We start from the raw sequence: 26919 nt of genomic DNA on the forward strand, positions 1-26919 counted from the left end.
TAGAAGTTATTCAGTTGCTACTGCTGTGTTCTTGATGAGTCCACTATCTGGAAGTTGGCTGTTATAAAAAGTAATTGATGGAGGTTTGATGGATTGTCTTTTTGAGGGCATGATTTTTTTTTTTTTTTATCCATATCTGCAGAATAATACACAAGCTGGATAAATTCTCTTGAATTTTTATATGCTGCTGCAGACATGAAAATAATACTGCTAGCATTTTGTTTGCTGTTTTGCTAATGATGTTTGGCTGTCCAAAACTTTGTCTTCTGGAAGGGTGATGGTAGGTTTTTGTTTTGCTTTCAAAATTTAAAACAAAAATGTAAAGCTTCTAGTCAGAAATAAACATCTATAATCTGGATTAAGATAATGATCAAAAATCTTTAGTTTTAACATGTCTATTTAGAGATATATTTTATGTGATACCTAATCAAGTATCATCTATATAGTGGAGGAAACAGTGTAGTGAAATTATAAACAGAAAATATGAGCAGCTCGGATATGAAGAATTCTGTGAAATAAGGCCAGGGTAAATTAGCATAGTCCTCCTTGTCTTAGTTTCTAGTCTGAGAGGAGGATATTAACTGCTGATAAAATCAGAGTAGGAAACCAATGCTTCCATTAAAAAGTTATAATTTTGGATATTGAAACAGACCTTACTTTTCTCTCTCTTTTTTTTCAGCATCAAGAAAATGATCCATATCTCATTTGCTTGAGAACCATTAGTCACCATTCTAGAGATATGGCTAATTACTTTTAATTAAAAATAATATTTTGATACAGCTCTGCTGTCTCTGCTGGAATTGTTTTAAACTTATTATGTTCTTACCACCAATTTTCTGCAATACGGCTTAGGAGGAATTTGTTCGATAGCAACATGTCTGAAGAGTATCAAGGATGAAATTCTCAAGGGTCTTTATGTCATGGATGGAAATGGAATCATTACTGTATTTTTGAGCTCCTGCTAACGTCATTGACACCCACCTACAGTCCACTAGAAATATAAGAGCAGAGATCAGTTTGTTCACAGATTACGGGCAGACTAACCAAGAAGGGGCAAGCCAGAGCCAAATTCACTGGTAAGCTTTATTTTAAATAATGTGAAAGGGTGAATTTTTTTTCTCCCCTTGGGTCAAGTTGTGAACTGTGTCCCTAGTATATTGTACCAGGGTATGTTGTTATTGCACTTATTAATATATGTAGTACAACTTCATTTAATGCGATTTTAAAGATTGAACTATCTGGATCTCGAGCCATTTTTTTGCTTCTTCTTGGAGCACACAGAGTTCTGATACTGTAGCTAATCAGCCACTGAAAATGGCTCTAATAACAAGTGCAAATTTACAAATGTAGTATTTTCTGTTAAATGTTCTACTAGTCCCTCAGTGTCTAAAAGTAGCTTTGGTATGGGAAACACTTCCTGAGAATAATTTGTTCTTCCTAGTCCCTTAGTACTAGAAAAAACAACAACAAAAAAAAAAGCTGGTAACTTTTTTACATGGACGTAATCTGCAATAGGCAGATTTTCCTTGGATTAGCATGGTTGGTTTATGTGTTACTAGTGACAGCTCTGTAGGATTTAAGGAGCATGTATGTTTGTCCTTCTTACAGACTACTCATCTCCAACATGTGGAAAGTGGTGCTCCTGGGTCTATACATAGTGTTAGCTCTGAGAGGATTGGCAAAGGGTGCTCCTTTCCAACCAGAAGAAAAATGGAAACCTCTAGATAACCCGAGAAACAGAGACCTGGTAAGGAAATGCTTCAAGAAAGAGAGATAAAGTATTATGTGGTTTTTTTTTTTTCTTGTTTTCCATCAAGAGACTTTTTATCTTCTAAATTTAAAGATAATAGGAGTCCATTAGATGAAATGTTAGCAACTGTGCACTTTGTATAGTCAATAACCATTTTTCAGTCAAGGTGTACCCTTAACTGACGAGACATTCTCAGTGTGCAGTAGTGCATAAAGCTTCCTTATATCTCCTTCCAGCAGTTTTAGTTTTTAAAAATGTATTTTGATTATACAACTACTTGTTTCATGAAACAGAAGAGGAATGATTACTATGTTTCTTTCAGATATGTACTCTGATTTCATGTTGTTTCATTAAATGGAAGTGCAAATCCATTTGCATCCAACATGTCATGAACAGTGACTAAAGATCTGAAAGTGAATTATAGCAAAGAAAATACCATTATGAGAACACTGACACAATCTTAAAAAGAATTTGTGAAGGAAAAAAAACTGTTTCCCATAGTTCTTCCTCACTGTTTTAGGAAGCATCAGTTTCTACTTTTAACTGTTTATAAGGGTACAATTCAAATCAGTTGCCTACTGTTGCTGACTCCTAGAGAAATGTTTAACAGAACTGTCCTGTTTCCTCTCAGCAAGGGTTTGGCTGTACCTGTTTTATGACGGGATACAGTTTGAATCCCCAGTGATTCAGTGGGAGCATAAAACAGCAGTTTGTGGTCTTTTGACTTCACATACAAGCCATGGATGGAGTGGGCATGTCTGAATTATGTTGCCTATACTGTATCAATTTATGATCAAAATGTAGAGGATTTCATTCCACAGAGGAACAAATATTACATCTAATTTGTGTCAGTAGAAATGATTACTCTCCATTGGTGATGCTCTCCTTATTTTCACGTATGCCATATGCTCAGTTTTTCAGAACGCTCCAGGCTTATTTTTCGGGCAGGGGGCTTGATCTCAGGAAGTTCCCAGCTACTGTCACTGTGAACAAGGAAGGACCAAGGCCTCTCATGTTCTACGCAGATCCAATTGCTTCTGCATTTGCAGATTACAAAGAAAGGAAAAATTCTTTTCCAAATCATTTCAAAGGCTGAAAGATGCTGTTGACCAAGGTAAAAGAGGAGGCCTCTTCCTCTGATGTTGTTACAGGTAACCAAGAGAAAGATTTGGATTCAAGTGATTCTTGCATCTGATTGAAGTGTAAAAACAACTACTTTTTTAGAAGGAACTAAAAATGTAGTACCTTAACTCTTGACTGAAATGGTTTTTAACTTCTTGAGTTAGAGATTTATGAGGTGTTTACTACTTAAATAAAATAACACATGGTTCTTGTGCAGACCTATATAGACCGTGCTTTTTTATTTTCTCTTTTTTTCTCCTCTCTTTCATGTGGAGAAGCATTCTGAAAATGTACAGGTAATAGGGAATGTAGATTTTATTTAAGTAATTGATACCAGTAAAATTATAAGTTGAGACTAATGGTTTCTTAGGCTATATGTGTATTAAGAAAATTAATTTAGACAAAAGATATTGTACTACCCAAGCATACATTATCTTCTACATCTTTGTCCATTGCTGTTTTCCTTATTTCTACTAAATTTCTACTTATTTCTACTTATTTCGACTAAAATTGAAGGTTGATAGAAGGATTGCACCTTATCCACATCTCTCCTTAAATGTAAAACAGTTGAACTGGGTTAAACTTGCATTATTAATACATCCAGCCTCAATTTATAGGAGGTACTTCTCAGCTATTTTATGTATGAATAACTATACTCTGTAACAAATAAGTATCTTTTTTGTATCTCCTTTTGAAAGTGAATATTGGCAATTCTGAGGAAAGGTAAATATTTGTTTTCCTCTGTTTTACAAATAGTTGAGGATTTCAGTAAGATTTGAATCTAAGCACTTTGGTGATTTACTCAGTATCTTAAAGAGCTTAATTTGTCATCAATACTCGGCCTAGGATTTCCATCTCTGCCTGCTTAACCACATTGCTCTTTGTAATCAAAAGTGAAGCCCCACTACTCTTACTATCATGAATCAGAATGAAGACTGCACTCAGATTTTAATACTAGGTTCTCTTTTTGCTGGGCTTTTATGCCAGGGGGAAAAAAAAAGCACCACAGATTGAATATTGTGCATGAAAAATAAATGAAAAGGGACTTTAGAAAGGATGCTGTAGCTCTACTATAAGTCACAGCAGCAGTGAGAAAGTGACTGGTGGAAGTAATTTGTCCTGCATAATTCAGGATGGTCACGGCCGTTCTTTTCAGTGTTCTGAACTGTTTTCTGGAAGCTGAGGTCTGCTGTGCTCAGTTAGGCTGTTTCAGCCAGTGTTACCAGGTCTTGGTTTGGATCAGACCTTGGTTGCATATAGATATTTCTGTATTTGTGTCATTTTTTTTTTTTTTTTGTCTTTTACAGGCTGTAGAACTTCACACGAAGTGATAACCTTCACAGCAAAATTTTACTGCTTTGACTTTTTAATTGTTACCTGATAGTTTAAAATGTTCTTCACTGTCACAGTTCCTACCTATGGAATGTGATGTCATACTGTAATTAGCATATATTCGGTCTCTTGACAAATGTTTGGCTGTTTGGCTGCTACTCAGCTGTGGGCTGAGTCGGCTGAGCAGAATTGTGTTTGAGTGTGAATAAACGAGGAGTGCAACAGAGTGCTTGCGGTTACTGCTAAGTGTCTTTGTGCAAAACTGAGAAATAAATGTTAGCTTTCAATTTATTAGAACTAGATATGTCCTAAGGTGTTTTGAGGCAATTTTTCAGATACGTTTTTGCTGAAAGCCCTTTCATTTCTCGGGTGGCTGAAGTGAACACTGGCCAGTGGCTGCTTGTGCCTCACCCCCAGCCCCGCACACCCGTTTCTGCCCCTGCCCCAGGCAATAAGTCACCTGCACCATCACCGTATCTGTAGATGGAGTTACAAAACCCCTTCTCCTGTAAAATGGTCCCCCATTTCTGAGGAAATAACCTCACACCTGCGCTGAGGTCGGTGACCTCACCCCCGGCCCCTCCGAGGCAGCGACCGCAGCAGCGGCACCGCCCGGAGCCTCCCGGGCGGGAGCCCCCGCGGCTCCCGGAGCCCCTCGGGATCGGGAGCCCCTTCGGCCTCCCCCGGCACTGGCGCCGGCCGGAACTCCAGTGTGCGGGTGCGGGCTGCAGCGGGCGCCATAGCGGGCGGGACGCGGTGCCCCTTGCACAGCGTTCCCCCGGAGCGGGTCGAGACGGGGCCATGTCGGGCTTCAGCCCGGAGCTGATCGAGTACCTGGAGGGCAAGATCTCCTTCGAGGAGTTCGAGCAGCGCCGGGAGGAGCGCAAGAGCCGCGAGAAGGTTAGTCTGCCCCGCCTGGCCGCTCCACGGCCCGGGCCGCCCCGTCCATGGCAGCACCGGGCAGGGCACGGACCGCTGCTCTGTGTGTGTATGGGGTCTGGCGCGAACTGCTGCCGAGCTCAGGCGGGGATAGTGGCCATGGAGCTGTGAACTGTGCACAAAGTACCGGGCACTAATTGCTACGGTGCTGGTAGCGCAGCCCTGCGGGTCCTGCCGGGGTGGGTCGGAGCGCCGGCCCTGGCAGAGCTCGGGCAGCACCGTCCGGCCCCGCGGTTAATCGGTGCTGCGGGTCGGAGCACGGAGCAGAAGCAGGGTGGGATATAAAATGTTCCAGTGTACACTGCTACGGCTCCCCCACCCTCTTCTGTGAGAAGTCTAAGGCAGAGGTGCAGTTTGGCTCCTCGTGTTTATTGTTTAGCTTCTTGGCAGCAGTAAAAGCAGGGAGGCACAGCTTTGTGTCTAAAAGTAAGCAGACGGTGGTATTAAGAGAAAATCTGTATGATTTATGGGACTGTTGCAATTTACTTTAACTTCATCTTTATGTCGAAATGCAACTGAATTTCTGTATTTCAAGAGCAAATTCAGCAGAACTCACCTGTGTTATCCTAGGGAAGGACTGGTGTTATCCTAGGGTAACATTCTTACGGGGTTAACAGGTGCTGTTTTGATATATTTCATTTTGTGTTTAAAAAGGCAGGCTTTTGGAAGGATTTGTCATACACTTCTAAGTTTGTTTTTTTTTAATATAGTCAACCATGTCATCTTACCTAATGCCAAATAAACAGTGGACTAATCTCTTCAGTCAAAAGTAATGTGATTACTGATTCATTTAACATTGATAAGAATATAAATATCTTGAAAGCGAGTAGTGCTGGATTTTGTTCACTTAAAAATACAGCACTTATTCCACCTGTTTCACTAGCAGTGCATGAAAACCCATGGTCTAAATGATAATTGTAAATATTAGGGGAAATAAGAATAGGTCATACGGTAAAGCTGGTAACTAATATTGTTGGTGTGTGTAGGATGGGGGAAATGCGTCTGCTGAGGAAAATGACGAAGATGTGGAGGCTCCATCTTCATCCAAAAAAGCATCTGCGAAGTCCCAAAGTCAGGATGAAGCTGATGGTATATGTTAACATAATAATTCTTATTTAAAAAGTCTTTGAAAGCATTTGCTCTTCAGTAACTGACTTTTTATAAAACCTGGCTCCACTTTTCTCCTTCTGGCTTCTTAACTGTATGGTCTCAATTATTTACTCTCTCCAAAGTTACAAATAAATTGAACTTTTTAGCTGATCTCAGGAAGTCTTTTCTGGTTTGTGTTGACTTTTTTTTTGGTGTTCATATCTTTGCTAGTCTTCTGCTGAGATTTGACTTTTTCCAGAGTATTCTGTGTGAGTGTTGCCTTCTTCCATTGTCAACCAAAGTGAAACAAAATAGCTGTAAGGAGGAGATTATTTATTTCTCTTTCTTTTGGGTTCTTTTCTTTTGCTCAGTTATGCTTTGGCCTTTTTGGAGTGCCAATGATTATTTATCTTCTTATTTTCTGCTGGCTATTCCTAGCTACAGATTCCCTTGCTGGCTTTCTTTGTGTGGTTTACTGAAATATCTTCTGAGTGTCTTTAGCAGAATAAGCTTAACTTTCTGGAGTTCTTACACAGTGAAAGGACTTGCAGGAAGTGGTAGGTGCAGCACTTCTCACTGCAGTTTGCATCAGTGCTTGTTGATCCCATGCCTCAGGTTCTGGATTTGAGCTTGGGATCCAGAGTGCTGCAGTCTGTTTCAGACACCTTCTCTTCAGAAGCTGTACTCTGGTTGGGGCATAGTCTTGTGGGATTGCCAAGGCTGTGAGATAGCAGAGTGCAATTTGGATCCCTTTGTGTTGGTTCTTAGCTTCCTCTTGCTATTTTCACTGCAAATTCTCATCCTTCTGTTTAAGTTTGTTTTGTTGGATTTTTTCCTTTTCTTAAATTTAGAAAATAGACCTTAAATTGTCCCACCTAAAAGGTGTGTCAGTGGTACCTCAGTTTTGAAAGTATGGCCAGACCTCATCCTAGAAGCACATAAAATGAACACTGAAGTGTGGTCAGAGCCAGATATCTGTGGTTCCTTATTGACCCCTTCCTTTTGCTCATATCTCTGAAATACTTCCAAGCTGCTCTGCTCTGCTCTGTATTCCACCTCTGTATTCCCATATTTTTTTAATGCACATCATCTTTATCTAAGAAAAAGATATCCTCATAGGTTTGTGTGATAGTTTTACTTCTGCTCTTACTACAGAGAACACAGAAGTGTCAAGAGCAAGGAAACATTGATAATAGTTATCACTATTTAAGGAGTTGGTATTAGAATCAGACCTAAGATATTCAGAAGAATAAAAAATGTTAGATAAAAAAATATTAGGTAAGGTCATTGTTAAGGTCACTTTTGATACCCAGATCTTCAGATGTAATCTGCTGCAATCTTCAGATGATTCCTGCAGCCAAGGATACTGAAATAAAAGGGAAATTAAATTAATAATTGAGGCTTTTTTTCAGATGGAGGGAGGAGGGAGAAAAATCTTGATTTTTAGATGCTTGATATCCAAGTCAGAATAAAAATAATTGAACATATCCAAGTCAGAAAAAAAAAAAAAGAAGAAAAAACCAACCATAAACTCAGGTGTAGTCCCCAGTTCCCTCTTCTGTATAGGCAATACATGATAGATTTGTTTTTCAGTCTCAACTTGATACTGTGATTATTCTTTCATCAAATCTTTAGGTGCCCAGTCCCCCAGTTGAAACGTTTGAACCCTGCATATTTGGGTGTTTTGCATGTAGAGCTGTGGTCAGTTATAACCCTGGGCTAACTTAGTAATGAGAAGTTGTAAATAAAAAATGTGAAAATTTAAAAAATTGTATACTTTAAGCATATTTATTTGGGTTACATTGCATCATTTTCTTACTTATTTTAAGAATTCTGTTATTTTTCTAGAGAAATGTGAATAATCTGGATTTTGCATTAACACATGTTAAAAGGTACTTATTGTCATGGATGGAATAGTCACAAGATCTTGTTTTAAATCACTTCTAAAAATTGGTTGCTGCATTTTTGTGTAGTAGAATTATCTGTTCATTTATAGCCTCTTCAGCTGAAAAGCTTTATTCCAGCCAGCCAGCTTGGTGCTTGAAAATTAATATGCTTCTCTTGGATGGATTGAGAAAAATGTTGAATAAACTGTTGCTTCATTCTTTGTGTTCCTCTGTGCTTTCATTTCAAAAATCCAAAAAATGTTAGAGGCTGGGGTATACTGAGCATTGGTAATGAATAATGCAGAGTTTTAAAACCACAGAGGCTCTTAATAGTTTTTCTTCATTTCTGCAGGCAGCATTCTTACAGAATAGCTGCTTCAAGTGGGCTGTTGTTTTCTCTGCACTTGTCCTGATAAGCAGCTTGTACTCTTGATTATATCATAGACCTTTTTTGCTTCTTTCTCAACCAGGAGAAACATCAGATGGTGTCAGTAAATCTGTTCATCGGGTCTTCGCATCCATGATTGGGGAAAATGAAGAGGAGGAGGAAGAGGAAGAGGAAGAAGAAGAAGAAGAAGAAGAGGAACAAACTACTGAGCAGCCGACAGCTGGAGATGTTTTTGTTTTGGAGATGGTACTTAATCGAGAGACCAAGAAAATGATGAAAGCAAGTATTTAAACTTTCATGTACCTTCCCTGTATCTCCTGACCATGCTGCATAAATGGCAGATTTGTGTGATTTTAGCTACTTGCTAAGAAATTTGTCTGGAAGCAGTCCCACATAGGATACCTCTGCTTATGCTGGTTTTTGTTATGCTGTCTTTGTTTTTAAAAAAAATTACTGTAGGTTACTGTTTGAAAACTTTCAAAAATCATGAAACCAGTTTTTCCAGTGTCAGGATTCCAGTGTTTATATTAGGTATCAGAGTTACTCTGTCAGCTATGAAAATTTGAAAATCTTTCGGTCGGTCACTTAATATCACTAGTACTTAAATAACCTGTTATTAGGTTTTCTTAAGCACAAGTGTGACTGATGTCTCCTGAATTTGGTCACAGCTTAAACTTTGGAAGAAGTAATGTCCCTTTTCCATTTAGGAGAAAAGACCTCGCAGCAAACTTCCTCGTGCCTTGAGGGGTCTGATGGGAGAGGCCAACATCAGGTTTGCTCGAGGAGAGCGCGAGGAGGCCATTCTGATGTGCATGGAAATCATTCGGCAAGGTGTGTCACACTGGGAAAACTGTTGGGCTTCAAGGGTGGGCTGAAATCTCTGTGTGCATGAGGGAATTCAGTGGGGCTTCTCTGAAGATGAAAATAATCACTATAAGGAAAGTCAGTGTATAAGTAGTATGGAATTAAGAATATGTGGTGCATTTCCTTTTTGTTTTGCTTATGAAAAGAAACCAGCATCCTAGTTCTGCAGAGGCCTGGGCCTTTGATTAGCTTTACACTTTGCTTTTATTGTCTTTGTAGATGCAAGGGATAAACATCAGCATGACTTAGTGTAGAATAATTCTGTAAACGGTTGTTGTTAGATTTTAGATTCAGTCAGACTATTTAATAATTTACAGGAAAGAATCAGAAACTTGTCTGTGAGTGTTTCCTGAATTTAAACAGACCAGTGTGGATGTTTCATGTAATTCTGATATCTATTGTTTGCAGAAAGGCAAGTTATTTTTTTCCAAGATGGTTTTAAAACAATAGATCTTAGTTATTCTTTGTCTTTTCACAGCTCCTCTTGCTCATGAGCCATTTTCCACTCTTGCCATGATCTATGAAGACCAAGGTGATATGGAGAAGTCACTACAGTTTGAACTGATTGCAGCTCACTTAAATCCTAGTGATACCGAGGAGTGGGTTAGACTGGCAGAAATGTCGCTGGAACAGGACAATATTAAACAGGCTGTTTTTTGCTACACAAAAGGTATTGTGGCAACAATTTTAATAGTTTTAAAATTAATGCTAGATGCTAATGGCGGTAATTTTGTTTTCTTCTGCTTTCTAGTTTAGTTTGCTTCAGTGTGCTAAGATTCTGGTGCCTCTGTCCCACTTTGGTAAAAGATTAGTGAATCTGTAATATAGGATGTCCTTTTTTTTACAAAACCCCTGTGCGTGTCCGTTGACATTCATCAGGGAAATGAATGTGAAATCCACTGTTGCCTTTTCCTAAACTAGGCTACTGTTATGCTGCTGCTTCTTCCTGTAGCTCTGAAATATGACCCCACCAATGTGCGTTACCTGTGGGAGAGATCCAGCCTGTATGAGCAGCTGGGGGAACACAAGATGGCCATGGACGGCTACCGGCGCATTTTGAACCTCCTCTCTCCCTCTGATGGGGAGCGATTCATGCAGTTGGCCAGAGACATGGCAAAGTGAGTTGGATTAAGAAGTACTGTGATCTGGTTGTCCAGAGTTTCTCAAAAGCTGTTATTAATAAGCTCCACAGCTGATTCAAGCTTAGAAGTGTTGCATTCTCTTAGAGTAAGAGAATAAAATGCAAATACTGAGTACCAGATAAATGCCAGTAGTATACAATTATATACAAATGCAGTACATTGGAATTCGTATAAAAACACTAGAGACCTGGAAACTTATTGCCAGCAAATTTGAATGAAGCAAAGTGTTCAGTCTGAAATACAAACCATCTGCAACAGAATATGGTTTATATGTCGTTTGTGATTTGTTTCTGGAGCAAGTAGAAATATGTCTACTCCCTTTTTCTAATAATGAGAGCTGAGCAAGTCATAGAAGCTTGCCTAAGGCAGAGAAAGCTTGTGGTTAAAGTGTGTAGCTTTCACAGTAATTTTTACTAAGTTATATTCTGCTTTGTATCTCAGCTTCCTCATGCATAATGTGTAGAAAGCTATTATTGGCCTATTTCAAAACAGTTTAGGTCTTTTGATCTTCATGGTTGTGAAATGCACCAAAAAATGCAAGGATGTGTGTTATAACAATATTATTGAAGGTTTTTTCTGAAACCAGGTTAATGTGGTACATTATTGATGCCTGGCTCGAGGTGGGAGAGATTGTGATGAAAAGTCCTGTAATGTCATAATATACATAGGAGAAAAAAATGGTAATTATTTGAAATATGTAAAAATTGTCAACACTTGTAAGGAAAGGAAAAACAGCCGCTTTCTCACTGTCTTATTTAACTTATTCTTGCTAATGAAAATATTGCCTAATAGGCAAAAATTAAAGAGGTATGAAAATCCTTTTGCTACTGTTCAAAGTGCATATTGTCAGTTACCTCAAATACTTAGTATCTCACCTCTGTGTTTTATAGGAGTTATTATGAAGCCAATGATGTGACCTCTGCTATTGAGATAGTAGAAGAGGCCTTTGCCAAACACCACAGCCTTGTCTCCATGGAAGATGTCAACATTGCAGCTGAACTGTACATTTCTTCCAAGCAGTACGACAAAGCTTTGGCGGTACGGAGAGTTAAATGCATTCGTGTGTCACGTTCAGCACCTCTTGCCAGTCAGAACAGTCAGTTTATGTTCCTGTAGAAGCTTAAATATGGTCATGCTTCTGTAATGATAGGGCTGATTGGATACAGATTGCTTGCTACTAGTTGTGTAGTAATTAGCATTTAAGCTAATGGCTTGATTTAATAAGTCGGAGGCTGATAGATTTGTATCTTGCTCGAGGTTTAAAATTTTGGAATCCTTCCTCTGCTTCTCTGTAGTGGCCACAATCTTAGTAGCCAGAGAAGATCTTCAAGCTGGTTTTGTGTGTAATACCAGTGAAGGGCATTCTCTTAAGTGGAAGATTAAAAGGGTGGTCTGATGATTCAAAGGCACACTGTTGTGCTTTATCTGGCATACTTGTGTTACAACTAATAATTTATGCATTAAGCACCAAACATGCATTCCAGAAAGACAATACATCCTGACTCTAAGGCATCAGGAATTGGAGAAGATTGCTTATCTATTTCAAATTTGTTCTAATGGTTTTTAATCCTCACATTTGAGGCATATTTCCAACTTGATTTGGTCTGGCTTTGAGAGGAAAGACTGTAGTATCAGACATTCCAAGATAGAATGAGGAGACTATTATTTGGAACTTTTTTTCTAGTGAACATTCTTTTTTGTTCTTATAATTCTTATATTAAATTACCTCGTGTTTTTTTCCTCCTTAAGATTTCGTATAGCTTACTCTTTGTCAGTGAAAAGCACTATGAGCCTGCAAACAATTCCTCTGACCCTTCTTTGTACTTCTTCTCTTTTTAAAAATCAATCAATTTCATGTACACACTATTTAGCTACCAGAGTTATTAATACAGCAGAACTGTAGTTGCAGAACTGTTCCCTGTTTCTTCTTGAAGGTTTTTCTTGATTCTATTGCTGCGATGGTGCTTCTTGTTCAAGTATAGCTGGACCTGTATTTGAGCTGGTAAACTGAGCCTTTAAAAATAACTATCTCAATACAGTCATCTGGTATGTTCCTCTGAAGGTTGTATAAACTGTCACTCTGCTGACAGTAATGACTTAAATACTTATTTTTCAATTCATGGACAAAATACCAAACTGCATTGAGACTTAGACCAGCAGTCTTTTACACTTCTGCACTTACCCCATTGCCAAGTGAATGTCTTGAATTGTCTGTCTTTGGTTTCTATTTTTTCTAATTCGTTGTTCTGTTGAATTATACTAGTTTTATTGAGTTTTATTTATGTGCATGACCAGGGCTGTTGTAGAATACCTGTATGCAACTGTAAATTTTATGTAATTATTTATTTTAACTGAGACAAAACCACATGGTTTCCTTGCAATGTGTTAAGCTGAGGAATCCTTGGAGCACTTTGGAAAGATCTGTGGAGAGCTTAGCTGTTTACCTGGAGCTTAGCTTTCTTTTTCAATCTTCCAAAAGGCATTAAAAAAGTCTGTAAAGGTTAAACACTTTTCTAGTTGTGATGAACTGTAACTGTTGTATTTGCTAAAGAGCTGCTGATTGGATCATCCATGTAGTTCAAAAACAGTGAACAAAGACATAACGAGATCAAACTCAATTCTAGTCAGCTAACCCCATGTGAAATGAATGCAGCTTTTCTTCTGATAACTTTTGTGATGTCTAAAACAGCTGCCATGTAGGCTGGTTACTGCATTTGTCCTTTAAATCTTTAAAATGATCCAAGTTATTTATCTGTTTTAGGTTATTACAGATTTTGCAGGGATTGTACTCGAAAAAAAGGTACTAGAAAAAGGTCCAACTGAGGAGAAGAAAGGTAAGTAGCTAACAAGTGGTTGGTATGGCCTTGCTGTCCTAATATGACATCTTTCCATACCTTTTCAACTCATGGGTATATTTTGATGCATGTTGACAGGCTTTTCTCTTTTGAAATTTGTCAGTGCTCTTAATGAATTACATGTCATGACCTCAGCTTTCTGTAAGAAGTTACTCTGGTGTCTAGTTAGCCCTGCAACTCATTAAAGACAAGGACTGCTCTCCAGGCAACTGGAAGCCTCTTGAAGTTCTAAATGTTCCTCTGAGTGTTTACATCAGACCAGTTATTACTGCCATCTAAATAGCTTCTTTAAAAAGAAAAAAGGTAATCTTAGTGGCATCTATACTCAAGAATATCAACCTTAGACCTGAGATTAATATTCTCCATGAACTCTGCTTCTGTTATTAAACATTTAAATGTTTCAGTGTATGGAAAACTAGGGATATGAGCTTGTAATTTAATAAAGTAGGTTGTCTTTGAGAAACCTGCTTTATGCAAGTCATTGCTTTATTGTGAAAATGTTTGGGCTGTAGAATGAACACAGCATGCCAACTCCATAAGCAGACATGCAGTCATTTTCTATGATTAAACTCTTTGGTTGTTTTAGCAGTCAGGTCCAAACCCGATGGAGGTTTAGAATCCTTCATATGGCTTTTTGCTTTGATTGACCAGGCAAAAGTACACTTGATTTATGAACAACTGTCCTGATGGAGACTTTTAACAGATAATTCATAAGAAACAAAACTATTATGAGTCTTGGAATTAGATCACAGTCTTTCCAAGTTACCTGGTGTGTGTAACAATTGCTTAAGACAAAGCTTCTAAGCTACCCAAGAGCTTGGTTCTTCACCTTCTGTTGCTTTGGAACTTCTTTAACTTTTTTGATTGCTTCCTGTTCTGCTGTCCTTAAAAAAACCCACAAAAACAAACCAAGAGAAAAAAACCCAAAACAAACAAACAAAAAAACACAACAAACTAAATCAAAAAACCCAGTCCACTTTTCAGAGTAAACTATCAATTGATTATGGATTTACAAGCAAGTAACTTTTGGCTTAGCTGATGCTACTGGTTAACCTACTAATCTTTTAAAAAAGATCCAGGTGCGATGGTAGAAACTCAGGAAGGCCAAGAGGCAGTGACTGATGACCAAAGTCATCCAGATGCTGAATCCAGTGCTCCAGGTAAGTAATTCATTTTTTTAGTTTTGTACAAGTCTGTGAACTGATCATATGCTCAGGAGCCAGCTTGCAGTCTATTGGGAGATTTCTAACAGCACAGAAATAGGGCTTCACCCAGAAAAGGTTTCTTTTGCACTGTCTTCTTTTTTCAGAACTGCCTTCTAACCTAGTCAGCCACCAAAGCCAAAAGCATTCCAGGGCTTGCTTGCTTAGAGAAGAAAATTTTTCATTTTGTAAGAATTTACCAGTAGGTGAATAGTTATTCTTGTGCTGGGTATTACGATGTTCAGAGAATGATGAACTAATCTGCTTGTTGTGATTTGCAGTAATGGGATGTGGATGTAGGAGGTAACAGGGAAACCTTATTTTGAAAATCACAATTTTCTCAGATTATAGCAATCACTCTTTGGTGTAAGCGTTGTGGTGAAAGAGAACTTAAAGAGGCTAGTTGAGAAGGTGTCATGACTGCATGTGAAGGACATAAGATCATGGAGTTTTAGTGTGTGACCTTTAATTTGCCAGCATTGTCATGGATAACTGCCTTGCCTCGTGTTTGCATTCTCGTCAGACTGTGTTCCCTCTACATGTTATGTGAAGTTCTTTAGTTAGCAGTGTTTAATGATGTGTTCAACCTGATCCCTGGGACACAGGACTTAACTTAGTAAGAACAAATACCTTAATGCAGGGTATTTCCTTCAAAAAACAAGCAGAAGCGGGTACAGGTGCATAAATTGCTAAAGGAAAACTTTATTAAGCAAGTAGACCTTAAGTAGGCAAAGGTTCTAAACACATTCCATGGAATCTCACTCTTGAAATCAACAGCACTTGATACTTCACATGGAATTATTGGTATCACCGACAGTAGGGAGAAGTTGTTCTGACTTTGGGGAAAGATAAAAGAAGGGGAGAGGCCAGGCCTACACAAACATTTGCAAGAGTTTATAAGAGTATTTTCTTCAGTGGAACTGAATGTGACCTGGAGGGGATGTGAAGCTTGTGAAGTGCTTGTTAAAGCCTATGAGTTCAGAAAGAAATTCTTTGTCTTGTCACAGCTGTGGAGAAGGTCACCTGCTGCATACCTGAGGGTGTTCCCATAGACATCACAGTCAAGCTGATGGTGTGCTTGGTTCACTTGAACATCCTGGAACCACTTAGTGTAAGTAGAAACCAACTCAGAAGATGGGGAATGTTCTAAGAAATTACCAAAGCAAGTAATTGTTCCTGTTCTCATATGATGGAGGTTGTTGAGAGAGCTGCAGAGATTCTTTTTACTTCTCTCCCACTCCTAGAGAGAAACCTGACAGACTCATAATAGCAGAAATACTGTCTTTGTCCTTAGAAATTGTGCCTCCAGTGGAAGTATTGCTAAAGCACAGTTAAGTCACTGTTTGCTGGTCCTGAATGGCCCAGGACCACACTGCAAAGTTGTTGAACACTTTTTCACTTTGTTTCACAGCAGTACTAAATCTGAAGACTCTTCTTTCATAAAGAATACTCCTCACTGATGAACACTTTAACACACTGGATATATGAAATGTCTGGAATAGAAAAATGTGGGCTTTTCAGGAATTCCAAAATGCAGATCTTTCATTTTTCACTTTAAAAAAATATTTAAATAAAGGAAGTGTAGTTCAGAATGGAAATAGAATAAAAATCATAGCATAAAAATGTAAGCTTCCAATAACCATATCTTAAAGAAATGTTCTCATTGGTTATTTATGCTCTTAGTGTTTTGTGGTTTTTGTTTTTTTTTTAAAGCCTCTTTTAACCACACTGGTGGAACAAAATCCAGAAGAAATGGGTGACTTGTATTTGGATGTGGCAGAGGCATTTCTGGATGTTGGAGAATACAACTCAGCACTGCCTCTCTTGAGCTCTCTTGTCTGTTCGGAACGATACAACTTGGCTGTTGTCTGGCTTCGGCATGCAGGTAAGGAAAAGCAGGATTGCTGAGCACGTGGTACTGAGAATGATAATACAGTGCTGAGCATTTCCAGGGACCTTTATCTAAGATCACAGGAATTTTAGATTCAGTGGTTGAATGATAATTGGTATTTGCAGAACTATAGGTGAAGTTTATTATGACAATTCTGTCAGAAAGCATTTTCTTGTTCTTCACATACACTGAAATTTACCTCAGCTAAAAATACTTCATGTAAGTGAAGCAGCACCTCTTTTACATTCCATCCTGTGTCATCTGATGATGTTTTAAGTAAAACTGTGCATGCATAAGTACATATTTCAGAATATTTTCACTTAATAATACATGTTTTGGATGGTTTTACTAAAAAGGTATTTGAAAAGTATGTTAACTATTTTGCAAACTTTGAAGTCTTTTTTTTTCTACCACTTAAGTGTTTTGTGTTGTTTATGGTATTTCTAGAGTGCTTGAAGGCTTTGGGACACATGGAGCGTGCCGCAGAGAGTTATGCCAAAGTTGTTGATCTTGCTCCATTGCATCTGGATGCAAGAATCTCACTTTCAACACTTCAGCAGCAGCTGGGCCGACCTGAGAAAGCTCTGGAGGCTCTGGAACCAATGTATGATCCAGATACACTGGCTCAGGATGCTAATGCTGCTCAGCAGGTGGGTAAAGTGTTCTGTGCTTTCAGCTGAGGATGTATTACTCTGCCAAACTGTGGTAGTGGTCAGAGATGTCAACTGCATAGGACCAGGGACTGAGACTTATCTCACCATGGTGAGCCTTCAGAGCCTTCAGAGCACAGTGAGGGATTCGTTACAGTGTCAGGGACTCATCCTCATGGCTCTTTCTCCCTTACCATTTTATCAGTATTTGTCCTGTCCCACTTGATTACTTTTGTGTGATGCACAAGCTCTTGGCCACTAAGACCCTGTTGTGACACCAGTCACTTTGCATCAAGTTGATCAGCAGTTGCTACATATGAGCTGCATGGTTTGGCCTCTGTTGATTGTAAGCAGGGGTTCTGTATGCCCTCACCAGCAGCACCTCCACCATAGGTAAGAGTCATGCCAAATTTCTCTGAAGTGGAAGAATTTCAGAGTAACTACTGCAAGGTTGTTCAGGGAGAGCTTACCTGCTGCAGCAGATTCTTACAGCTTTCTGGAAGCTTTCACAATACTGTTAATACTGTATTCAGTCAAAATTGTTTGTTTTATAAACTCACACTCTGTGCAAGAGGTTGAATAATAATGTTTAATATTGTCTAGGAATTAAAACTACTCCTCCATCGTTCAACACTGCTGTATTCCCAAGGCAAAATGTATGGTTACATAGACACATTACTCACTATGCTGTCGATGCTGTTGAAGGTAAGCCAGTCTTTCCAGCTACACTGTAAGAAATTAGACAGCTGTTAGTTGGGTCAAGACAAGCAACAAATGAACTCAGGAGGAAAGTTAGTAGTTTTTTATACACAAAGGGTTTCATAATTTTGTTATATAATAATCTTGTAGGGATCCTGCAATATTGGTGTTCCTACCTGTGGCGTTCAGAACAGAGGATTGTTTGTGTGTATAATTATTGATACAGTGATTTCAACTCCCTGTTCTCAGTGTACATACAACACACTGAATGCTAATGCTGTTTCTTACCTTTTTGGCAGACAGCACAGAGCTTTCTTGAAGTGTTTATACCACTTCTATTTAAACAATGTTCTTCCTAATTTCCCTTTTTTCTTTTTCTTGTGACAAATGACAAAATAAGAATTTGTTTAGCCAGTAAATACAGTGGTGGTTTGTGTTAATTGTTGTTTTGTTTATTTTTAAATAGGGAGTGAAGGAGGGAAATATTTAGACCTCTGTCCATCTGGTCAGTGCCATTACTGTTGTATGACACTGTATGGTTCGACAGCTGACAGAAAGACAGTGTTCTTGTTAGACCTCTGTGCAAATAGTTTTGATTTCAGTATATAAAGGGATGCTCCAATCCCAGGAGAAATCTTTTTAAATAATTTAAAGAGTTTGTATCTTTCTCTTGCATAGCCCAGTTGGCACTGGAGCAGGAGACAGTGCAGAGATAATATTCCTCTTGGGAATGTTCTCTCTCGTGTTCTTGCTGTATTGTGGTGTTTCTAAGTCGCAGACTGTTTTGGCATGAGCAAGATGGATTGGCCATAAAGCTGCCTTTGTCACAGGATGTTACAATGTCATCTGAAATGCTGCCCTTAAATTTGTTTCTAGGTAGCAATGAGCAGAGCTCAGGTGTGTTTGATATCTAGTTCCAAATCTGGAGAGAGACACCTCTATCTTATTAAGGTGTCGAGGGATAAAATTTCTGACAATGATGACCAAGAGACAGCAAATTGCGATGCAAAAGGTAACAACTCACAGATTGTTTATTAAAAGCAAAGTGACAAGGTGAACAGCACAGTTCTGAAAAGTGATACAAATGTTACTATTTTGCATGCTAAATCCTAGCAGCCAATGTTAACATTGCTTTGTTTCTAGGGCAAAGAAGGCAGCAAAAATGAAGATAATATATCTTAAGGGAACAATCCCCATTCAGACAAAAATAGTAAGATCACAGAATAATTCAGATTGAGAAGGGCCTCTAGAGATCATATGGGCCAGCATTCTCCTCAATGCAAATATAATACACACAAATGTAGAATGTACCAGAAATACATTTTAAAAGTGGTGTGATTTTTTTTTGGCTGGCACATTCTTAAGCACTGTTTGGTAAATTAGGAAGAGTAACTTTATTGAATTCATGTAGTGTGTTTACAGTTTGAACTGTGTGTATTGTTTGCAATTTGTTCCCACATTTTGGCTTTTTTTGCTGGTGTTTTACAAACTGCACTTAAACTGAGAAAAAGTAAATACTTTATATAGGCTGTTAATGCTACAATGTCTTTGAAAAGATCAGTTTGATGTAAGGGTTTATCTTTCTTGTTCTAATTTTTCTCAACTTTTTGGCTCCAATATTTTTAGCAATTTTTGCTGTTCTCACAAGTGTTCTGACAAAAGATGACTGGTGGAACCTCCTCCTGAAGGCTATATATTCCCTGTGTGACCTCTCCCGGTACAAGGAGGCAGAGCTACTGGTGGATTCCTCATTGGAATATTACTCATTTTATGATGATAGACAAAAGCGCAAGGAGCTGGAATACTTTGGGCTCTCTGCTGCAATTCTGGACAAGAACTTCAGAAAAGCTTACAACTATATCAGGTGAGCTACTGAGAAGGTAGAGCAGTCTCTTTTGTGGTTGCCTCTGCTGAGGCTGTAGTCATACTGCTGACAGTACTGCTGAGGGAGGCAGGCTGATGCTCTTCAGCATTTGCTTAAACAGATAAGGCTATAGAAACTAAAGAAGCTTTCCAATGGCCTCTGATTCCAAAGAGTACACAGTGCAGTAGTTTGGTTGATTTGGGCAGAGTCATTGGGTCTGTCTTTCGTCTTTGCCTTGGTCACCAACCTTTGGGGTGACCCTCTTTGAGGGTCTCTTTGTTATCTTCCCTAAACTGTTGAGGTTTTACTCCAGAGACAGCATTTACTATGTAGCATTTACTGGTTTCTTGAATACTTTTCGTTCTGCAGAATCATGGTAATGGAAAATGTCAATAAACCTCAGCTGTGGAACATCTTCAATCAAGTTACTATGCAGTCTCAGGACGTCCGTCACCATCGCTTTTGTCTCCGCTTGATGCTGAAAAATCCCGATAACCACGCGCTGTGTGTCCTCAACGGCCACAATGCCTTTGTATCTGGCAGTTTCAAGCATGCTCTGGGTAATATCTTTCATCTTCTGATATCAACAAAAATAACAAGCAAAGGTTTATAACAGGAGAAAGATTTATCAAATTATTTCTTTTCATCGGAAAATTACAGGTTTACAGTGTTAGTCTGGTGCTTTAATTATTTTGTGCCCAAATCAGCGCATTGCTAAAGAGTTTTGCTAATAAAAATTAGTCTGGCACGTTTCAAGTTTAGCACACATTGCAAATATAACTAACTTGCAAAGATAATTGAAGGCTAATGATAATTATAAGAAGGATAGAACCAGCCCGATTTAAACAGCAAATACAGCTGGTTGCACATTTTAAGCAGGCCTTTGAAGTAAACCTACTGCTTTCAGTCAAGCCCTCCAAATGTCACATTTAAGATGTGTGGCCTCCAGAATATAAATTCCAGCAAGGACCATGTTTGTCTTCTGTGTCTGATTGATTTCTGCTTCTGTTTCTACATCACAATCTGCATTTTTCTTCAGAATCCAAGGAGTGCTGAAAATATACAATTTTCTTTCGTGTTTTTTCCTGTGTATTTTGATGTAGGTATATTAAACCATTTCTTTCCTTAGTTTACACTTCTAATTCAAAGATTTTCTTTTTTACCCTTAAATTCTTAAGGAATATTCTTCACAGCAAACATCTTGATTCAGTTATTTGCTTTTAGGACAGTATGTGCAAGCCTTTCGTTCAAACCCAGATGAACCTCTGTACAGTCTTTGTATTGGCTTGACCTTCATCCACATGGCCTCTCAGAAATACGTCCTGAAGAGACATGCTCTTATAGTACAGGTGAGTTAGTGTGATTATTTTTACACTTAGTGTGTCCTGCTTTGTATCTTGCAGACAAGTATGGCTGCAACATACTCTTTTTAAATAACTTTTCATGATTAATGTGGCATTTCAAAAGAGAGAAGTGGCAAAACATGAACGCAGATGAATATACTTTTGAACTATAGTTGCACCCATCTGAATCTCCTCTCCTTATAGGAGACTCACATCTATGTTAGGAGCTGCCAGCTGTTTGTGAAAATACTGCTAATTTCTTGATGGCTGTAATATGGATTTTCTTCGAAATTTTTCTTGCCTTGCCTTGCTCTGAAGAAGTTCTGTAGAATTGAATCTATGTCACATGCTCTTTGTAGACACAGCTCATAAACTGCACTGTTGAAGCAAATTTTACAGACTTAGAAAATGTTTTTTCCCTATTTTCATTTTCCTTTCCCCTTTTAGGTGCCTCTTATAGCTCTCTTTGTAAAGATCATGTGAGCTTCAGTTTAGGCTACCCTCAATTTTTCAGCTTCCTTATACACATTTTTCTTTCATCTACCAGAACCAGGTACAAACCACAGACTGAGTATTCCCAAACAGAATCTTGGAAGTAATTTCCTCTACTTTCCACCAACTATTTTCATTAACTTGAAATGCCTTTTAATTCCTGTGGCTGCTGAGCTCAGAGTCAGCACAATATATGATGAGGATCCCGAGCTCTTGTGACTTCTGAAATTCCTGAAAACTGTTTGATTTTGACAAAACCTACAGGTCCTCAGTCACTCTAATACTAAACCAGTTATGACAGTGGCCAACTTAAGACATTTCAAACTTACAAACTTTGGCCTAATTTTAATGTTTTTATCCACTTTTTTTTCTGTAATCAGCCTGCCTTTCTTAGTTGGGCTGTTCTGTTCTCATTTTATAATATACTCAAACGACATCCTATTTATGTTACCCCCAGGCAATACAGTTCCCTGCTCTCTCTCTCTTCTCATTTCTTGCTTACTATACTCGGTATTTTTACATCATTTCTTGTTGCTATTGTAGTTAATTAATAATTCAACCACAGTGACCCACTGGTGACCTAAATTATGATCATTAGCTGCTTGTGTCTGAACTAATTCTGTATGTTGAAGGAGGTAACTTCTCTGATTACCAACACAGTCCCTAGAAAGAAGGTCCTCTATTTACAACAGAATCAGCACGGTCCAAAGTGGTAACAAAACAAAATGCATGGGAGAGGATGAAAAGGTTGTGAGGTTCTGAATTCACCTCATCTACTTGTCCCTTCGAAGTTTCCCCCAGGGCTCCTTCAGTGTCAAAGGAAGCACTGCATTTTAATGTAAAATAATGCTGTCTGCCTCTCTGTTGTGTTTGAGAGGTGGCTCTGGTCTAATGCCACTCATCTTTATGGCATCTTACCAACCCCGAGTCAGGATTGTCATTACACATGAAGCTGTAGGCAGTGACATCTTACAGATGAGAAACAAACTGTTTCTCTCACTTCACAGCATGTCAGTGTGTAAATGGGAGTAATTGTTCCACCAGTGCCTGGTCACTGTCCTTTTATGCATTGCCCTGTTTTACGTCTTCTGGGACATGAGCACCAGAATAGGCACGGAGAAACTGTTGGGTCCTGCTCCTCTGAACCACAGTGTAGGAGGAGCGGGTGTTCAGAGTAAGGTTGGCAACAAAATTATGTACTCCTGAGATCCTGCTACTCATATACCTTAAATATATGAGGATATATTTTAATTTTAAACTAAAAGCAAAATAAGAAAGAAATAAGAAACACTTGCAGAGTGCTTTGACTTTAAATATGCTAAAGCATAGCACTGAAATTGCTGGGTATGAGTTTGCTTTCAAATTCTGCTGGAGAGTTGGCAGTAAAACATCTGCTGGCTTTGAGAGAGGACATGAACTCTCACTTATTGCTTAGGATATATTGATTTTTCATGCCCTTATTCAGTGAAGTTTATTTTTGGTCGCTTTATAGATACTGCTAATTTCCCTGGTAACTGGTATTGGAGTAAACATTTGCATGGAGGACAAGATCAGGAAAAGAATATGCTTGCATTGCTGAAATCATACTTTGAGAATACTTTTCGTGGACTTTAGAATTTTGGGAAATTCTGAAAAGTTGTAGAATTAAACCCTTTCTGGATGCTGTCCAAGGCATAGAGTGAAGGAAGGTTTGGAGTTTTTTTTCTCCATTAAAAAAAGAGGGGAAGGATTATCTTTCAAAATCTTTTTTTTTTTTAAAGAAAAATAAGGTCTTGCTGTAGCCTGTCCTTTGCCTGCATGTTTTCTAAGGTGATCAGCTCTTCCAGTCATGAACCAGTCTTGTGTATATATTATATAAACACATACACACAGATATTTAGCGAGCTAGTTCCATAAGTCACTATGCTAAATAACTGTGTGTTTAATTTATTAAAAAAGATCTACTCATTGTTATCAGTGCCAGTGAGACTGACAGAGCACAGGTTTTGTGGTATCATCCATCAAATGTGACTCATCTTTTGCCTTCAACTTGCATGTGGTTTTCTGGGAAACCAAAAGTTTAAATGGATACATTTAAACACCTGTTCCCCACCATATTTTATTGCCATCTTCTTAAAAGGAACATTCACAAATGTGCATAATATGTGTACAGGGATTCTCCTTCCTTCACCGCTACTTGGACCTGCGTGGTCCGTGTCAAGAGTCTTTCTACAACCTTGGCCGTGGCCTTCACCAGCTGGGATTGCTGCACCTGGCAATCCACTACTACCAAAGAGCACTTGAACTTCCTCCTCTCACCTTAGAGGTACTGTAACTTTGTAAGCTATGTACAGAGAATGAAGTCAGGTAAATGTCAAGAATAGTTAAAATAGATACATGAAGTCTGTGTAGTTGGGTTTCCTTCAATTTGTATTGTGATTCCTTGCCACTGGAAGCCCAAATCTGATTGTCACCATGTAATATATTTAAGCATGTTTTAACTTCAAGGGTTATTGAATTTTGAAGGATTTTCTCATAAGCTAAAGTAGCAGCAAAAAGGGTTGCTAAACAACTTTACCTGAAGTAGCTGACCAGGAAGTTCTATATAATCAGTCATGCTATAGAACAGCACGGCGGAGCAAGATGAACCAGTATTAACAATGCCTAAGTGCATCTGAGCCATGGTTTAGCTCTAATTGATCCGTATTAGGTCCTAAGTGACATGTCATACATTTACAAGTCTAGTCTGAAAGTTTTTGCCTAGCTGTGGCATGGGTAGGTAGAAACATTACAAGTGTATTTAGAAAACGAGCAGAGTTGGTAAAGTAAGACCTGTGGCTGTTAGTCAGCCCTGGGAGTTCAAAGCAGCAGTCTTGTAACCAGGTGAAAGGTACAGGCAGTATTCACATTCTGGTTGGAGAAACAAATACTTTGCATACAAAGAGAAATTAAGATAGTACTTTCCTGGTTTATGAGCTGTATATCTAACTTACAGCTAATGTTTTGAGTGTGTAATTTTGTAACTCTTTGGTGATCAACAACATGATGTGGAAACTTGTTAAAGAGGGAGGGTGCAAGGAATACTTCTTTTGTTTCCAAACAGCTGAAAGCCTATAGTAACCACAAATATGTAATTTGATTCCACTGTAATTGCTGCTCATATTTCAAGTATATTGTCTTTGTATATGGATAACTTTTTTTTAATCATTATTTTTACAGGGAATAGAAGCTGATCAGACAGACTTGAGAAGAGACACTGCCTTTAACTTGTCACTTATCTACCAGAGCAGTGGCAATACCAGAATGGCTCAGAAAATGTTGTACACCTACGCGGTTGTGTGACGAGGTTTGTGGCGGGTAGAACTGATACCCTTTGTATTGACAATTATGCAGTGCTGGGGAAACTGGTTTTATGTACAGCTTTTCCTGTAGATGGTCAGAGCCCTGGCTCGTGCTGTGGATGGCTTTGTGGACTTCTTCTCCTTCTGACATGTGAACTGTATTTCATCTGTGGATGGGAACTGTCCGTTCTGAGCACAGCGCTGACATGCTCACCTGTGTCTTCTCCTTTGGTGCACTGCTCTCTAATTTGACATTCAGTCTTGTATATAGAATCAAACAATGAAAACTGAGGCCCAGTTGCTGGGTTTTTTTTGGGAGGAAGATGTACAATATGCAGTATTAAAACTAATTACCAGTGAGGTTTTTGAAGAAGCCACATTCACTGGTGAGGAAGGTTTTTTAATGTGCAGCATTAAATTACTGTAATATAGGAGCAATGGGCTCATACTAATCCCTAGAGGATGAAGAACTCAGTGTTTCAAGATCTTTAAATTATTCAAAATTTTCTAGGAGTTCATATTCCTAGCAGTTGTTCTATTTGAAAGGGATTTATTTTTGTTTTACTGAAATCAGCATGACCTTTGTTCTTCTTCTGAACTTGTTAATAAAAATTCTGATGTTAATGATGTTTACTTATTCTCAGCAAACGTATATCCTACTGAATAGCATATAGCAAAACATACAGCTTGTTATTTCATGTACATTGCAAATGATCTGGGGTTTTCATTCTTTCTGACAGTTGAACAGTAGCATAGAAGCCAGATACAGTGCTTTATCATAAATTAAAGGAGTATATAGTTATATGTATATGCAGAAATGGATATATGTTTTGCCCTACAGCAAAATAAGGCTGAAAAATATTTCTCAGCTTGGTAGTTTGCTGAGTAGAAAACAAACTGTGCTATTGCCTGCTAGGCACTCTTGTTACTTAAAGTATCACAGCTACCTGCTGTTTGCTTTCAGCCCACTTTTACACATATTTGTGTTCTGTAATCATTTCACACAACTGCAATCAATGATTAAGAAACAAGTCTTGTGGAATTGCCTGTATTAATGGTGCAGCAGTGACAGATTAGACTAGACAAGGCTTCAGAAAAAGCAAGGGACAAAATAGATGCTGTAGGAATGTGGGCTCACCAATAAAGAGTATTTTAAATGGGCACAGCCCACGTGAACTGACCTGCTTAAGGAAAAGCAGATCACAGAATAGTTTATCTTGGAAGGGACCTTTAAAGGTCTTTAGCCCAAATCCACTGCAATGAGCAGGGACATCTTCAACTAGGTGAGGTTGCTCAGAGCCCAGTACAGCCTGAACTTGAGTGTGTGTGAACAAACAGCAAAGCAGGAAAAGCTTGAAATACAGCCATTACAATTTTGGGAAAGCTTTTGTAAATCACTAAGAACAAGAGATTACTTAAATCATTACCAACCTCACCTGTCATCATGTTGGAAATCTTCCTCAAGCCCCACTAAAATAATTAGTAACAGTTTCAAACTGCTGATTGTCTTAAAAACTGAATCAGCTTTACAGAGCAGATAGATGCCAATTGATTTCTTGACAGAACCAGCTTAACTGGGACACACCTAAAGCCATATGGCATAGATCTACTTTTAAGCAGCACAATTTATTAAGCTCAGATGTGTTCAGCTTTACTAGTGTGCTCAGCCACCCCTTGTTCCTTGGAACAGCCATTTGCTTCAAGGGGTGCGAGGCTGTTGTCGCCACGAATTCGTCTGGAGTCCTACCATATAAGTTAGGGTTTAGGGCCAAATTTCTGGAGGAGCAGAATGAGTTACTTCCAGCATGTTCTTGGGTTAGGTACCAGAGGTATGCAAGCCTTTTCTCTCTACTAAACTAAACATAATTGTAGATAAGATGTATAAGTCTCACAGAAACAGTAGTGCCATGGATCACAGAGGAGGTGGTGAACAGCTCTGTTGAAGCAGATGGAGGGCAACACCACATGTCCTGCAGCCAGGTTGTGTTGGCACCACATGGAAGAGTAGGGCATGATGAAGGTGAGCTGATCTTTGATGTTGAAAACTTGTCCCTGTTATAGTCATCTTCAGCATATTATGACATAGTCTTC

The 26919-nt window shown here is 38.7% G+C and overlaps 2 protein-coding genes across 9 annotated transcripts in view; both read left to right on the top strand.

Moving 5' to 3' along the window:
• The first annotated feature begins 286 nt into the window (after positions 1-286).
• CUNH2orf66 (chromosome unknown C2orf66 homolog) lies at positions 287-4495 on the top strand. 3 transcript variants are annotated; one of them, XR_007904606.1, is made up of 4 exons: positions 287-1076; positions 1609-1747; positions 2664-2901; positions 4180-4495. XR_007904606.1 is itself a non-coding variant. In XM_051788034.1 (4 exons), exons 2-3 carry the CDS (start codon positions 1625-1627, stop codon positions 2844-2846), a joined length of 306 nt encoding a protein of 101 aa, XP_051643994.1. In that variant the 5' UTR covers positions 287-1076; positions 1609-1624; the 3' UTR covers positions 2847-2864; positions 4180-4495. The 3 variants fall into 3 exon arrangements, 2 of the variants coding, with proteins under 2 accessions (XP_051643994.1, XP_051643993.1); XM_051788034.1 differs by having other exon boundaries at positions 2664-2864; XM_051788033.1 differs by having other exon boundaries at positions 2664-4495.
• Positions 4496-4873: 378 nt separating this feature from the next.
• The window catches only part of GTF3C3 (general transcription factor IIIC subunit 3), a 170410-nt gene continuing 148364 nt past the window's right edge, over positions 4874-26919 (top strand). The window contains exons 1-19 of one of the 6 annotated variants that reach the window (XM_051788000.1): positions 4883-5104; positions 6130-6232; positions 8589-8785; positions 9214-9337; positions 9849-10040; positions 10323-10488; positions 11403-11550; positions 13274-13342; positions 14440-14527; positions 15577-15680; positions 16283-16454; positions 16908-17110; positions 17714-17815; positions 18686-18821; positions 19436-19673; positions 20043-20233; positions 20898-21022; positions 23661-23813; positions 24707-25452. In XM_051788000.1, the coding sequence (XP_051643960.1) occupies positions 5006-5104; positions 6130-6232; positions 8589-8785; positions 9214-9337; positions 9849-10040; positions 10323-10488; positions 11403-11550; positions 13274-13342; positions 14440-14527; positions 15577-15680; positions 16283-16454; positions 16908-17110; positions 17714-17815; positions 18686-18821; positions 19436-19673; positions 20043-20233; positions 20898-21022; positions 23661-23813; positions 24707-24829 (2733 nt within the window). In that variant the 5' untranslated portion in view covers positions 4883-5005 and the 3' untranslated portion in view covers positions 24830-25452. Of the gene's footprint in view, positions 5105-6129; positions 6233-8588; positions 8786-9213; positions 9338-9848; positions 10041-10322; positions 10489-11402; positions 11551-13273; positions 13347-14439; positions 14528-15576; positions 15681-16282; positions 16455-16907; positions 17111-17713; positions 17816-18685; positions 18822-19435; positions 19674-20042; positions 20234-20897; positions 21024-23660; positions 23814-24706; positions 25453-26919 lie in introns of those variants that run through there. The other 5 variants (XM_051787999.1, XR_007904603.1, XM_051788001.1 and 2 more) reach the window with 5 other exon arrangements.

The sequence above is a fragment of the Manacus candei genome, unplaced genomic scaffold (genome assembly GCF_025592945.1).
Source record: "Manacus candei isolate 608988 ecotype Guabito, Panama unplaced genomic scaffold, ASM2559294v1 h1tg000023l, whole genome shotgun sequence".
Lineage (NCBI taxonomy): Eukaryota > Metazoa > Chordata > Aves > Passeriformes > Pipridae > Manacus > Manacus candei.

What these genes read in the sequence shown, in the direction of transcription:
- CUNH2orf66 (XM_051788033.1), top strand. Translation starts at nt 1,625, where the DNA reads ATGTGGAAAGTGGTGCTCCTGGGTCTATACATAGTGTTAGCTCTGAGA. An exon ending in ACCCGAGAAACAGAGACCTG is followed by an intron (nt 1,748 to 2,663) that starts GTAAGGAAATGC and finishes CCATATGCTCAG; the next exon opens with TTTTTCAGAACGCTCCAGGC.